This window comes from Oncorhynchus mykiss, chromosome 6, assembly GCF_013265735.2.
Source record: "Oncorhynchus mykiss isolate Arlee chromosome 6, USDA_OmykA_1.1, whole genome shotgun sequence".
In the NCBI taxonomy this organism is placed as follows: Eukaryota; Metazoa; Chordata; class Actinopteri; order Salmoniformes; family Salmonidae; genus Oncorhynchus; species Oncorhynchus mykiss.
In genome coordinates, this window is record NC_048570.1 from 27,616,446 (window position 1) to 27,629,406 (window position 12,961).

General features: G+C 45.9%; 1 protein-coding gene across 3 annotated transcripts; it reads left to right on the forward strand.

Annotated features, from left to right (window-relative positions):
- Positions 1-241: 241 nt before the first annotated feature.
- Positions 242-12,252, forward strand: LOC110525647 (protein dispatched homolog 3-like). 3 transcript variants are annotated; one of them, XM_021605966.2, is made up of 21 exons: positions 242-1,614; positions 4,717-5,742; positions 5,905-6,124; positions 6,394-6,530; positions 6,713-6,847; positions 6,969-7,129; positions 7,279-7,418; positions 7,559-7,650; positions 7,752-7,916; positions 8,125-8,286; positions 8,627-8,776; positions 8,908-9,044; positions 9,148-9,308; positions 9,402-9,532; positions 9,670-9,845; positions 9,944-10,070; positions 10,170-10,315; positions 10,430-10,589; positions 10,756-10,869; positions 11,035-11,207; positions 11,440-12,252. In XM_021605966.2, the coding sequence occupies exons 2-21, from the start codon at positions 4,728-4,730 to the stop codon at positions 11,788-11,790; spliced, it is 4,053 nt and encodes a 1,350-aa protein (XP_021461641.2). In that variant the 5' UTR covers positions 242-1,614; positions 4,717-4,727; the 3' UTR covers positions 11,791-12,252. The 3 variants fall into 3 exon arrangements, with proteins under 3 accessions (XP_021461641.2, XP_021461638.2, XP_036835651.1); XM_021605963.2 differs by lacking the exon at positions 242-1,614 and adding an exon at positions 1,653-3,686; XM_036979756.1 differs by lacking the exon at positions 242-1,614 and having other exon boundaries at positions 3,711-5,742.
- The last annotated feature ends 709 nt before the right edge of the window (positions 12,253-12,961 follow it).

Consider the following 12,961-nt stretch of genomic DNA (forward strand, 5'->3'; position numbering starts at 1 on the left):
ACAGCAGTCTGGTCTCTGTGAGATTGCTTTGCAGGATGTCCTCAATAATTGCTAAGATTTGAGAGATCATAAGATCTGCAGTCGTCCAATGCATCCCCATTCAGTCCTCCAGATGGCTGCTATGACTCACAGCAGTCTGGTATCTGTCGTCATTTCCCTCTGTTCCTACTAAGCAGGTGAGCTGAAATCACTGTAGATATGTAGGATTATTCTGAGGTAAGATGGTATCCTATGCAGCATCTTGAACAGGACAATGACATAGTGGCCTGCATGTTGCAGAGACAGATTGACTTGCACTCACACTCCTGGCCCTGTCTGCAACCCCATTCTCCCTGCCTAGTAAGTGTAACAACACCCATTGTACTTGAGAAAACCAGCAGGAATTTACATTTCAGCCTTATCTAAAATATTTCCATTTAGCAATGATGGATTGGCTGTCGTCTCTTGTGTGAATGTTTGTGTGTATGTGCGTACGCACACGCTGAGCGAAGACTTACTGTATATTCGTTTTGAAAGCTTGAGATGGATGATGAAGTGATTGACTAAAAAGAATACAGGAGTGTATGTAATAAGACTAGAACATTATCAAACCACTCATTCATGACAGAAATATGATTAAGGAGATTGCAATACTGTAGGTCTACACCCAGTGTAGTACATCGGTCCATGGAACAATGGGTATAAACAGTGAAGAATATGTCAAATCATCACTCTATCGTAATGAACCAAAGCGATGTGACCACAAGCAGCCCTATCTAACCATATTACCCAATCATAGCAGTCTACTAAAATAACTATACATTTCATGTTGAATAATGATAGCTCTGAGTCCCTTTAACAAAATGTATTAGATGTGAATGCAGGGGGGAATTGGACGAACAAAAAAGAACACATTCTTGATGGGCTCAGACTCCTGGGGTTGAAATGATATGGCCTACACCTTGTCTTCAACTGTATGCAGTTACTCTGATTAACCTCCTGAACTACCCCCTCCCACTTTCCTCCTTGCATAGCCCCGGCCAGACTATACCAACCAATTCCTCTCGAAGCCAAGGGGGAATCTGCTGCAGTCTGTTGGCAAAACCTTCACGTTAGACACGTGTTTCCTGCCAAATAGAGCTGGAATCAGAGTCAGCCCTCTTTTTGTATTACCTGTTAGGCTGTGATGAGATGTATCCCATCACATGTAGTGTCCTTAATGCCCAGGGCTATGCTCCCCTCCCCTCGGTATGCCAGTCAGGAGAGAAGCCTGAACAAAGCCATGAGAGAAGAGCTGCTGGGAGAGTGAAAGAACTGATACTCTCACTGACTGTCGCCTGGACAACCAGGCACAGGAGGGAGGGAAGAGTGAGAGAAAAGGAGAAAACAACAAAACATAATTGTCATGGTGGCCAAGACACATTGAGTCTTGTATCAGAGAGGCTGCACAAAGGTGCAGGCGCTCTCCCTAGTGGAGCTAGAACACTGAACATTAAACAGAGATCAACAGAGCGAATCAAGTGAACATCTGGAGAACAAGTTTGAAATGAAATTGTTCAGCACAGGTTTGCATCCCCGAAGGACTCCATAGGGCTGCACAGCCCGTCAGTTCATACATCTACTCATCAAGCTCAGGTAAGATTCTCCGGCTTTGCCGTACTCTGCAGTAAATGGAGCTCTCAGGTGGAAGTTTCAGAGACCGTAGCTTGCTGTAATGGGATGGTTTTATTTTTTTATCTGTCGTCAAACTTCGAATGGCTCTGTAAATCTCCAGGCAATCACTCTTCTTCTGCGATCACCCACCATCTCCCCCAGGTGTAGCAGCAGTAGTGAGATTTCAGATTTGGGTTTATGGTACTTGCATGTGTTGAGGGGGTCATCCGTGTTTGCAAATATCAAACAAATGACTGTCATTACAGTAGGTACAAATGGAGCATGAGTGTAAGGTCTTTACACTTGAACTATGCTGAACCTTTATATCCTAGGGATCTGTGAAGAATAGAATCATCACCCTCAGTGATTCCCCTTTAGTGATATACTCAGTGCTCATACATAAGCAAGGTCTGTCTTCTGGCATGCTGGGCTGAGATTAATGTCCCTTGCATGGTTTGTGAATTTGAACCATGCTGAATCTGTGGGGCAGGAGAAGCTGTGAAATCCATATTGGATGAGATTGATCCTTTCCCAAATGTGGAGGGGAGGAAGGAGAGCAGACTGGAGCATAACCTTTCTTACTGACAACAGCTAAAAATAGTATGTATGTATCCTCCTTACCCCCACTTGTGCAAACACACAGGCATACACATGCATCGGCACATCCCCAGAAAGCAAGAAATAAAAGCCTTATGTGCCTCTTAGTGAGGGTGTGTTGGATGGCATGCTGGGAGTGTTTAGAGTGCCACATCAGATCCACAGGAGACTAACACTCAGCATAGGCAGTACAGAACCAAGAAAACCGCACACTGCCACACAACAGCAATAGACACCAACTGGCATTCAACCTTGGGCTTTGGTGCTTCACATTCCATAGTCAACCCAAAAAGCTAGCATTTGGTCTGGGAGGACAGTTATATCTTTAGTTCTCTAGAAAGTTATTCACATAAGGATATTAATTTACCTTTCACTGCGTTCTTTTTTTTATAGTTGTATCAGGGTAATTGATATGTCACAGCATTGTAAATAATGTACAAAATGATCAACCTCATCCAATGAATTTGTCTTTGCTGTGGAAAATCTGTAGTTGAAAATAACCTATACATTCAGCTGGGCAGTGTCTACAATATGGGTCCAAAAATAAATGACAGACTAGAATGACAAAGTTCCAGAATCATGCTGATTGAAACGTTTGAGAATGCTTTTGTTGTCCATAAATCTATTTTTATTTCCCCACCTGCACAGCATAAATTGACTTCCTCTGCTCTCAAGCATTAAAGAAAAATGAAAAAGTTGAATGATTCTGGAAGCTTGTAAACACATTCCTCATTCTCGCTTCAGCCCTTGGAGTGTTACCCTGCAGTTGAGGCTTCTCTAATAAAGATATTGTATGGCTGGAAAAGCGGCGAGGCTGAATTCGTCAAGAGGGGAAAAGAATGTGTCAGAGACCGATTATTCCAGGAGGCATCGCAGTAATCTGCCTGGTGGTGGAGGGAGCCAGGGATGCTCTACCGTCTATGTTATGTCTGTGTAACCGTGTTCTCAGCGACCGTTAACATGAAATACACAGCTCTGCTTTAATAGCACAGTCTGCATAACTGAAGAGTGGTGTAAGTGTGAGGGGCCAGCATGGTGTTTCACCACAACTGATCAGCGATTCCAGGGATGTGGAAACAAACATGGCAGATATGGAAATGTACAGAGCTAGCTGATTTTAAACTGCACTAAGCTGCCTTTCACACAGGACATCATCATTTGTTGGTGTTGTAAGGTGTTCCATTTCCCCTCTTTTTCTCCCTCTCCTTTCCCCTCTTTTTCTCCCTCTCCTTTCCCCTCTTTTTCTCCCTCTCCTTTCCCCTCTTTTTCTCCCTCTCCTTTCCCCTCTTTTTCTCCCTCTCCCCTCAACAGACTGATCCTGTGTCTAATGAATTTGTCCTCTGCAGACCCAGATGTTCTCCCAGTGCAGACAGATGTTGAACTGCTCTGTTCTCTCAGTGAGGGTGTCCATCTCTGCTCTGAACAATGGCATGGCACAGGGTGGACTCATTGTCATGGTGATCTCCTTGAATAGACTGTATTCGTGACTATGTGCAGGTGCAGTTGCAAATGTGTACAGATGGCTAGCTACTACGGCTGATAACAAATCATAATGCCTATTTTTGTTCTTGATCAACGGCCATAGGTTTACCAACCAAATTAACAATCGATTCAAATACACTTCTTATCGGAAATGTAAATATTCAAGACCCAGGCTGAAGAGCGATATGAAAATTATGCACCCACTCTTTTGTCCTCTCCGCCCCACCTAGATGACCCTGGAGCTAAATTCTAAAGATGGTAGATGACTTGCCAATTTGTCGTTAGCACGATTATTGCCACTTGAAAACCAAGTTACTGCAGTATCCTGTGTTTGCAGAATAACAAGTTACTGCAGTATCCTGTGTTTGCAGAATACCAAGTTACTGCAGTATCCTGTGTTTGCAGTAGAGTGAAAAGAGGAAGGAACAATAGCTTAACACTACCAGAAGCTGTCCATCACCAGGGATAAAACCCCTCATATTCCACCTCTCGCTAACATTCCACACGTCTCTCCACTCTCCGTAATTAGACAAGTGAGATTATTTAATTTGCTGAAGATCAGCCAAACCCAAGTCGACTGCTGACGTGGACAAAGACGCCACTGAGCACTCTAGGGGAAATATTGTTTTTTGCACACACTGAAGGAATGAGTGAGAGGCATGAAATTACAGCCAATACTCTCTACGCCCCCAGCCTTAGTGTTCAGCATATTAAACTGGTAGACCGGTACACTGCTTTGGGCCCTTGAGACAAGGTCCATCTTCTTCCTAAATTCTCCCCTTGACGTTTCTGTCAGCTGAATAAGAACCCTGTGGGTCTTGGCTATTGAGGGACAGATTTAATGGCTGTGCTCTTGCTGGCTGTGTACTGCAGAATACCCTGCACCACTATTATGACTGCTCTGTAAATCACCTAGAGTTTATGTCTGTTTTTCTGCCCAAGGACAGGAGAGAATTTACATTCGGAGAGTGAGTGATGAGGAAGAACTGTGTGTGTTTGTGACAGGTGCTCCAGCCATGGACTTGGAAGACGAGACGTTGTTATTCCAGAGCAGCTGGGATGCTGAGAAAGAAGAGGAGGAGAAGGAGGAGGGCGGGGAGTCAGATACACAGATTAATGGGAGAACCGGCACCCCTGGAGGCAATGGCGTGTGGGGAGCAGTGGGCTGGGTCTACACACAGCCCTGGGTGAGTGGTGTTGTCCTGGGAGTTGGAGTTTTTCTCCCCTGTGCCCTCTCTGCCTACATGTTCCTATACTGCCCCCCATTGGACATAGACCTTTCCTACAGTGCCTTTGAGGTTCACAGCCACTTCTCCGCTGAGCGGTTTGATGCACTCACCATTGCCATAAAGACTCAGTTGGGGTCCTGGGACAGACGCAGGCGTGACGTGGACCCCTATGACTCCACCACTCTACAGGAGCTGCTGTTGGACATGCTGGGTAGGCAGGGAGATGGAACATCCAACAGGACATCACATGGAGGGCTGACCTCAACATCTCTGAATAAAAACTTGTTCAAAAGAGTAGTTATGGAACAGAGCGGAGATGCCCTGAGTCAGCGAGAGACTGAGAGGCATGGAGAGGCTAGGGGTGGTAAACTAGAGGTAAGAGAGGAGGATAAAAATACAACTAATTTAGGAAAATTTGAGAGTCGTGAGTCCATAGAAGGAGAGGGCGACAGGTACAGTGAGAGATCTCAGACTAGGATGCGCAGGTTTGCCCCCAACTACTCATATCTGCAGAGCCAGGCCCTGTGGAGGATGGAGCTGGTGTTTGTAGCTCAGGGTGGGGTGGACAACAACATCTTCACCCCAGAGCGTCTCCGCACCATCCACCACATAGAGCGTCTGCTCATGCAGCATCCCCAGTTCCAACAGTTCTGTTGGAAGCCTCTGGAGGTCCTGAGAGACCTGCCCCTGGGCCCCTCCTACTGCTCCCCTCCAAGCTCCCTCCTCTCCTACCTCTTCCCCAGTGAACGGGGAGGCAGGATCTACTACGATGGCATGGGACCCAACCTGGCTGACATCCATGGTGAGTCTGATGTTTAAAAAACTGGGCAACTTCTGTAGGTACAGTTGCTGCTCTGCATGATTTAGTAGGGAGCTCTTCTGCTTGAGGGAGATCAAGCAGAATATTAAAGGGAGCAGGCAGCGACATTACCACTTTGATCTTCACTTGTGTTTTTACTCCCAGGTGCTCTGAGTCTAGCGATCACCCACCCACAGTTCTACTGGTATGTGGATGAGAGTCTGGCCCCTGACCGGCTCTCCTCCTCTCTCCTGCGCAGTGAGATCCAATTTGGAGCTCCACTGCCCTCTTACAGCTCCCTCCAGGACCGGCCTGAGGAGCAGAGAAGCCGCTTCAGGAACTTTGTGGTTCAGTACGCTGACATCCTGGCTCAGCAGTCCACCAGGTGGGTTATGGCTTATGGGCCCTCTGCCAAGGCTGATGATACGCTGTGCTGTGTAAGCTTTAAAAGAACCACATTCTAAAAGACATAAAATAGCCATAAGATGAACTGATGCTGTTTTTAATTTCTCACAAGACTTTAACTCTCCAGACCAATTGTAATTAAGCATAATCAAAGAGTCCCTCCTTTCATGACACCCACATTTCATGACACCCACTATTCTTTCATTCTCTTGTCGCTGTCTCCTTATCTCTGGATATGTGGGGTGCTAGCCAGGTGAAGGTGTTGTATGGGGGCACAGAGCTGTTTGATAACGAGGTGAGACGGACCTTCCACAGAGACATGTTGCTGGCGCTGATCAGTGGAGGCTGCATCACTCTGCTGGTCTATTTCCTCACCTCCTTCTCAAGTAAGGTCCCATGCACTCTCCCACCTGCATTAGATACAACATGCATGTTAATGCAACATTTCCTATAGGTCATGTGCTGTTATACATGGTATCTGATAAGCTAGCATCAGTATAGTATTCTTATTATTTTGATACCACATGCATGAGGTCTCGCAGTCAGTCACTTTGGTGTGTCTCTACAGTGTTCCTGACATTCTTTGGGCTCACTAGCATTGGTCTGAGCTGCCTGGTCGCTCTTTTTCTCTACCATGTGGTCTTTGGGGTGAGATACCTGGGCATCCTCAATGGGGTTGCAGCCTTTGTGATCATTGGCATTGGTGAGTGACAATATGAAAAAATACTAGAATTTCTCTCATGACCAAACTAGTTGAGAAACAACATCTTTGTTACAGATAACATCCCACTCTTTCTTCTGTTTCCCCTCTCCGTGGTCTCCAGGTGTGGATGATGTGTTTGTGTTCATGAGTACCTTCAGACAGGCTTCCCACTTAGTCCATCCAGTCCAGAGGATGGTGTACACGGTGAAAACAGCTGGCCGGGCAACCTTCCTCACCTCCTTCACCACAGCAGCCGCATATGCTGCCAACACCTTCTCACAGGTACTCAGAATTATTGTCAGTCCATATTGTATTATCCTTCCAAAGGGAATGCAAAATAAATGAATGTCTGTGAGGTGGAACTGTCTGTATATGTATCAATATGAAAAGCATTATGTAAATGTATTGAGGTCTTTTACCCTTCCAATCAGATTCCGGCCGTGCATGACTTTGGCCTATTCATGGCCCTCATCGTCAGCTGCTGCTGGCTTTGGGTGTCAATCCTCATGCCCGCTGCCCTGTGTATCTGGACCCAGTGTATTGACCCCCGGGAGAATTCCTGTCTCAAATGGTGTGATCCCATCTTTCCTACATTTTGTGCTGGAGAACAGAGTTCCTATGGTTGTGCTGCTTGCTTTTTCATTCTGTTTTCCTATAATGAACAAAGTGTGGTTCTAAAGCTGTATCTCTCTGATACACTTCCTCTTAAAGGTGGAAGGCACTTGCAGGACTGCCAGTGAGCCACAGTCCTTTGTCAGATGAGGATGACGACGTGACCCTACTGTCAGTGGAGATGGAGCCAGGTGAGATCCAAATCTGAACAGAGATAAATTAATGAAGGGCAAAATAATGAAAGGTAATAAGAGTCCCGACACCATTCAGCCCCTCTCTCTGTCTCATCCAGGCTCCTGTGACACAGATGTAGATGCAGCCATTCTGTCCCTGTCAGTGGAGACTTCTCTCTCACCACCAGAGCAGGGAACTTCAGGCATGGTCAGCATTTACCTTCAGTGGGCTCTGAGGCACTGGGTGGCAGAGCCAGCCGTAGAGAACCGTAAAGTCATTCTAGGTAAGGGCTCTGTCTGTCTGCAGCAGTTGGAAGGACCACCATATCTCATGATGCCCATATTCCTTTTCAACTTTTATCAGCAATGTCCATGAGTTTTGTATTGTCTATCCCTGAATCCTCCTCACAGAAAAGCTATTTAATCGTATTCCTCTCCCCTCAGTGATCCCCCTCATCTCTTACCGACCAGTCTTTGTCTTGCTGCCAATAGGAATCTACTTCCTGGTCCTGCTGCTGTCTGCTGGGTGCTGCTGCCTCCTGCGGCCGGCCACTCATGCCCCGTTACTGTTTCGTCCAGACACCAACCTCCAGACTCTACTGGGACTGAGGAACAACATCAGTGCCCAGGGCATATCCTGCCACATGTGCTCTGGTGAGATGTCGCCATCAATCTGTGTGATGGAACCCAGATGGGTGTAAAGTAAACTGATTCCACCACTTTAAAGCCAAATGAAACTCCCCAGTCCTGCAACTGTCTGGCTGTAAATGTCTTTAAGCAACATTTCAATTCATTTTAGACTGGGATATTAATTTACAGTCGACTCTTGGTAAGAGCTGACTCCATTGCATTATTATTCTTGCTATGGGTATTTGCATGCTCCAGTTCAGTGCTCACATTTACAACACTCCCAGGACATTGTATATACCAGGATAATAAACTCATCATTTAGCAAACTCAATCATTTAGCATTGAATCGAAATGTCCCCTGCAGGTCTGTTCATGGAGAAACCTCATCTTCTGCACAGCCCTACCCATACTACCCCCTCCGTGGCTTGGTTTCACCCCCATCAACATACCAAAAACACTTCAAACTCAACTCTACGGAGCCCATTCACACCAAGCACTTCCTCCATCACAACAGGTACTGGATATTATGTTAACATATCAAAACAGGATCCACATGGATATATCCCTGTCAATGTTCTATCAATGTTTGAATGTGTGCCTCTATTAATCTACTGCGTATACTACTGCTGTATCTTTTCATGACAGGGCCTCTACTGACCGTGTATGTCTCTAAGCTGGATGTAGGCGCTTCTATCACTCTGTACCGCTTCTCTCTGAATACTAGCATGCCCTCGCCTTGGAAAAGCCTCAGTCCTAGGAATGGAGAAGTTCCATCCTTTCAGGTTAGATGACCCCAAAATAAAAAAGCGGTATTACTGGGTTATGATTGAATATCTAACTTCTGATAATCAGCTTCATCATATAACTTCTGGTGTCTCTAAACAGGCTTACATTGAACCTCACAGCAACTTCAGCACCCACATGACTGTGTGTGTGTCCCACCCCAGCCCTCGCTGGATGATCACTTCCCAGTCATGTGACCCACGCCACGGCTGGAGGTCAGAGTTCAGCTTCTATGTGGCATCGGCTAAGCAGCAGCACAGCAGGTAAAAGGAATGACGAGGGACAGATGGAGGAATAGAGAACAGTCAAGCTGTTTGTGGTCAAACTGTTAACACAGCTGTCCTTGTGCCTCCTAGGAGGCTGTATTTTGCCCAGCACAAGCTTAGTCCTCATCCAAGCCGAGTGTGTGCAGAACCACCTGGTTGTGTGATCAGCTCCGGGCCTGACGGACCCACACGGGGCTACTTCTACACACCGCTCCCCACAGGTAAGAGCGGGAGAACATCTGGAGCCAGAGGACATCAGGGAACTGCATGAATACTGAAATAAAAGAGTGTACAATGAATTGTTGCTTATGAATGTGATGGAGTGACCTTTTTTCCTAATTTGTACCTTGTTTCAAAGATTCCACCTCAACGAAAAGGTCCAGGACCTCCGGTTTTAACCCCTGTAGTGGAGGTGGCTGTGGCCAGCCAGCAGTCCGTCCTCTGGTTGACACTGGTGCCATGGTGTTTGTGGTTTTTGGAATACTGGGAGTCAACCGCACCCAACGCACAGACAACCACGTCATTGGGGACATGGTGAGGGGCCAACTGCGAGACAATAAAGATATGAAGGTGTAATTTAATAATCAATACTGTTTTAGTGGTTTTCATTTTCTTTAAAATGCTCTCCATAGGGCAGTGTGATATTGGATCCAAACTTTGATATCTTCCAAGAGATTGGTCATCTCTGCCAAATCTGTAAAGTCATCAGTGCTAATAAACTGCTTGTGAAGCCGGGAGGAGCCCAATGTCTACCCTCCGGTACAAACTGCACAGGCACAGTCAAACACATATAACAGCACACATACACAAACCACATTTGATATGAGTTACATGTGTCCTCTCTCTCCCTCTCTTCAGGCAACAAGCTTTCTTCTATCCTGCCCTTACTCCACCCAGACTGCCACTCACTCCCTGAGCCCAACCTGTTGCCAGGCCAGCTGTCCCATGGGGCCGTGGGAACACACGGTGGCAGAGTGCGCTGGCTCTCCATGGCCTTTGAGTCTGTGAGTGCTAGCCACTGTTGTACTTGGTGTATACTACCACCTCTAATGTAGTGATATAGCCCTGATCTGTGCCTGTAACTGAGCCCATGTATTTTTCATCTGTCTGTTCCTAAGACTACCTACAAGGGGAAATCCTCTTTCCAGACTCGCTCAGATTTCCTCCAATGGGAGACCTTCCTACAAGAGCAGCTCTCAGCTCTCCCAGAGTCCTCTGCTCTACGGAGAGGTTTCCAGACCTGTGAGCACTGGAAGCAGATCTTTATGGAAATCATAGGCAAGTGGAGAAGCCAGAGGACATAGCTGTTCAATACCCAGGGCACAATCAAATCTTTTGACTGCCTGTCAGGCAGCTAATAAATATATGTACAAGATTATTATTTCAGTCCTTCTGTGAATGTAACTTTCCTGTGCTGACTGACTCCATCCTGGGTTATATGTAGGTGTGGAGAGCGCCCTCTGCAGTCTGCTCCTGTCCCTGGCCATCTGTGTGGCAGCTGTGTCTGTTTTCACTGCCCATACGCTTCTGCTGCTGCCAATACTGCTCACCATTATGGGTAAGACACTGCTATGCGGTATTGATGTGTCATTGAGGTGTAATGTTAGAGGCAGTCATTAACTGTTGTAATGTACATACTGTATGTTCTGTGGTTTTAGCCGTGGGAGGATTAGGGGGTCATCGGTCTGTCAGTATGTGACTGTGATCTCTTGACCATATGCAGGGGTCATCTGTCTGGTGGTGGCCATCATGTACTGGCTGGGCTGGGAGTTGGGGGCCATGGAGGCCATCTCTCTGTCCATCCTAGTGGGCTCCTCAGTGGACTACTGCCTGCACCTGGTGGAGGGCTACCTGCTGGCTGGGGAGACCTTACCAGCCACACCAGAACACACTATGGTACGTACAACACAATCTGATATGCATCTATTATTGGCACATGAGGAATTGAATTTACATATTATATATTCTACTGTTAGAGAGCCAAACTTGGTAAATGAAGGATTTGCCTTGAGTATATTCTGTTCACTTAAAAGTAATTCTGTGATGGATGCCACTGGGTTTAATGGAATACGCCTGAGGGTTATAGTGCATAAAGAGACTCATAATATTAATCTGTTTGTATTCTCAGGATCTGTCAGCTAAAAGGCAGAGACGGACCCTAGACGCAGTGAACCACGTAGGAGTTGCCATAGTGTCCAGTGCTGTCACCACAGTCATTTCAACCATCCCTCTCTTCTTCTGTGTCATCGTGCCTTTTGCTAAATTTGGTCAGATCGTGGCCATAAACACAGTAGTATCCATCTTGTTCACCCTGACTGTGACAGCAGCCATGTTAGCCACCATGGGCCCTGCCAACTTCCACAGACCTCCCGGTGCATTGCTGAAGGCCAGCCTGGCAGTACTGGGTACCACAGCCTTTGGCGTTGCCCTGTGCTGGGCAACTAGGACCAGTCCCTGGCACACAGTAGTCACCATGTGACCACAAACTCAACCACTACTGTTACCTCTGTAAGCAAAACTAAGAGGCTTGGTCTAAACCTCAGTTTATCATTGTTCTATACATGCAGCTGTAAGGTTTCAGATACGTAAAAGCATCTTGTTGAAGTAGACCATTCTTGATGTGGATAAAGTTGAATCATTTTTTTACCAAAATAACAGAATGTGGTCTCTTAAGAATAAATAGTCTGCAGAATAGGTTTTGGTTTCTGTGGATACAGCCTACTGCCCACAGAAGGAGATTACACAGTGTTGATTTAAATACTGGTTAGATCCACGCTGTTCTATTGTCCATGTTACTCTGTTCCTGAGAATATTTATTTTTTTAGAAAATTGCTAGCTTCTCTGACCTGCGATTAGCACTAACCTCATCTCTGATGGTTGGAAACCACACTTTGAGGTCCAAGAAGACATGTGTTGAATCATAATAAAAATATGAATCATTGTCATGCACTCCCTTATTCCAGTGAAAAGCCTATCACTCACATCACACCTCTTCACATGTCTGATTGTTCAGAAGAGAATGTTGCGAGTCAAAAGATTATTCAAGACAAGGCCAGTGTAAATTGGGAAGATTGTAAAAACTAGGATAAAATGTGCTTTACTTTACTGGCCTCACTCTTGTCCAGTCTACATGTGTAGATCTTAGATGTAGTGTGAGATATACCATTGGGTTCTTGGTAACCTCCATGACCAAGGAAGGCCCTTCTCCCTGATTGCTCAGTTTGGCCGGGCGGCCAGCTCTAGGAAGAGTCTTGGTGGTTTCAAACTTTTTCCATTTAAGAATGATGGAGGCCCGGTCTTCTTGGAGACCTTCAATGCTGTAGGCATTTTTTGGTACCCTTCCCCAGATCTGTGCCTCGACACAATCCTGTCTCGGAGCTCTACAGAGAATTCCTTCAAACTCATGGCTTGGTTTTTGCTCTGACATGCACTGTCAACTGTGGGACATTTATATAGATGGGTGTGTGCCTTTCCAAATAATGTCCAATCAATTGAATTTACCACAGGTGGACTCCAATCAAGTTGACCATCTCAAGGATGATCAACGGAAACAAGATGCACCTGAGCTCAATGTTGAGTCTCATAGCAAAGGGTCTGAATACTTATTTAAATACGTTTTTATATGTTTATATGTTTTTTTTTATTTTCAA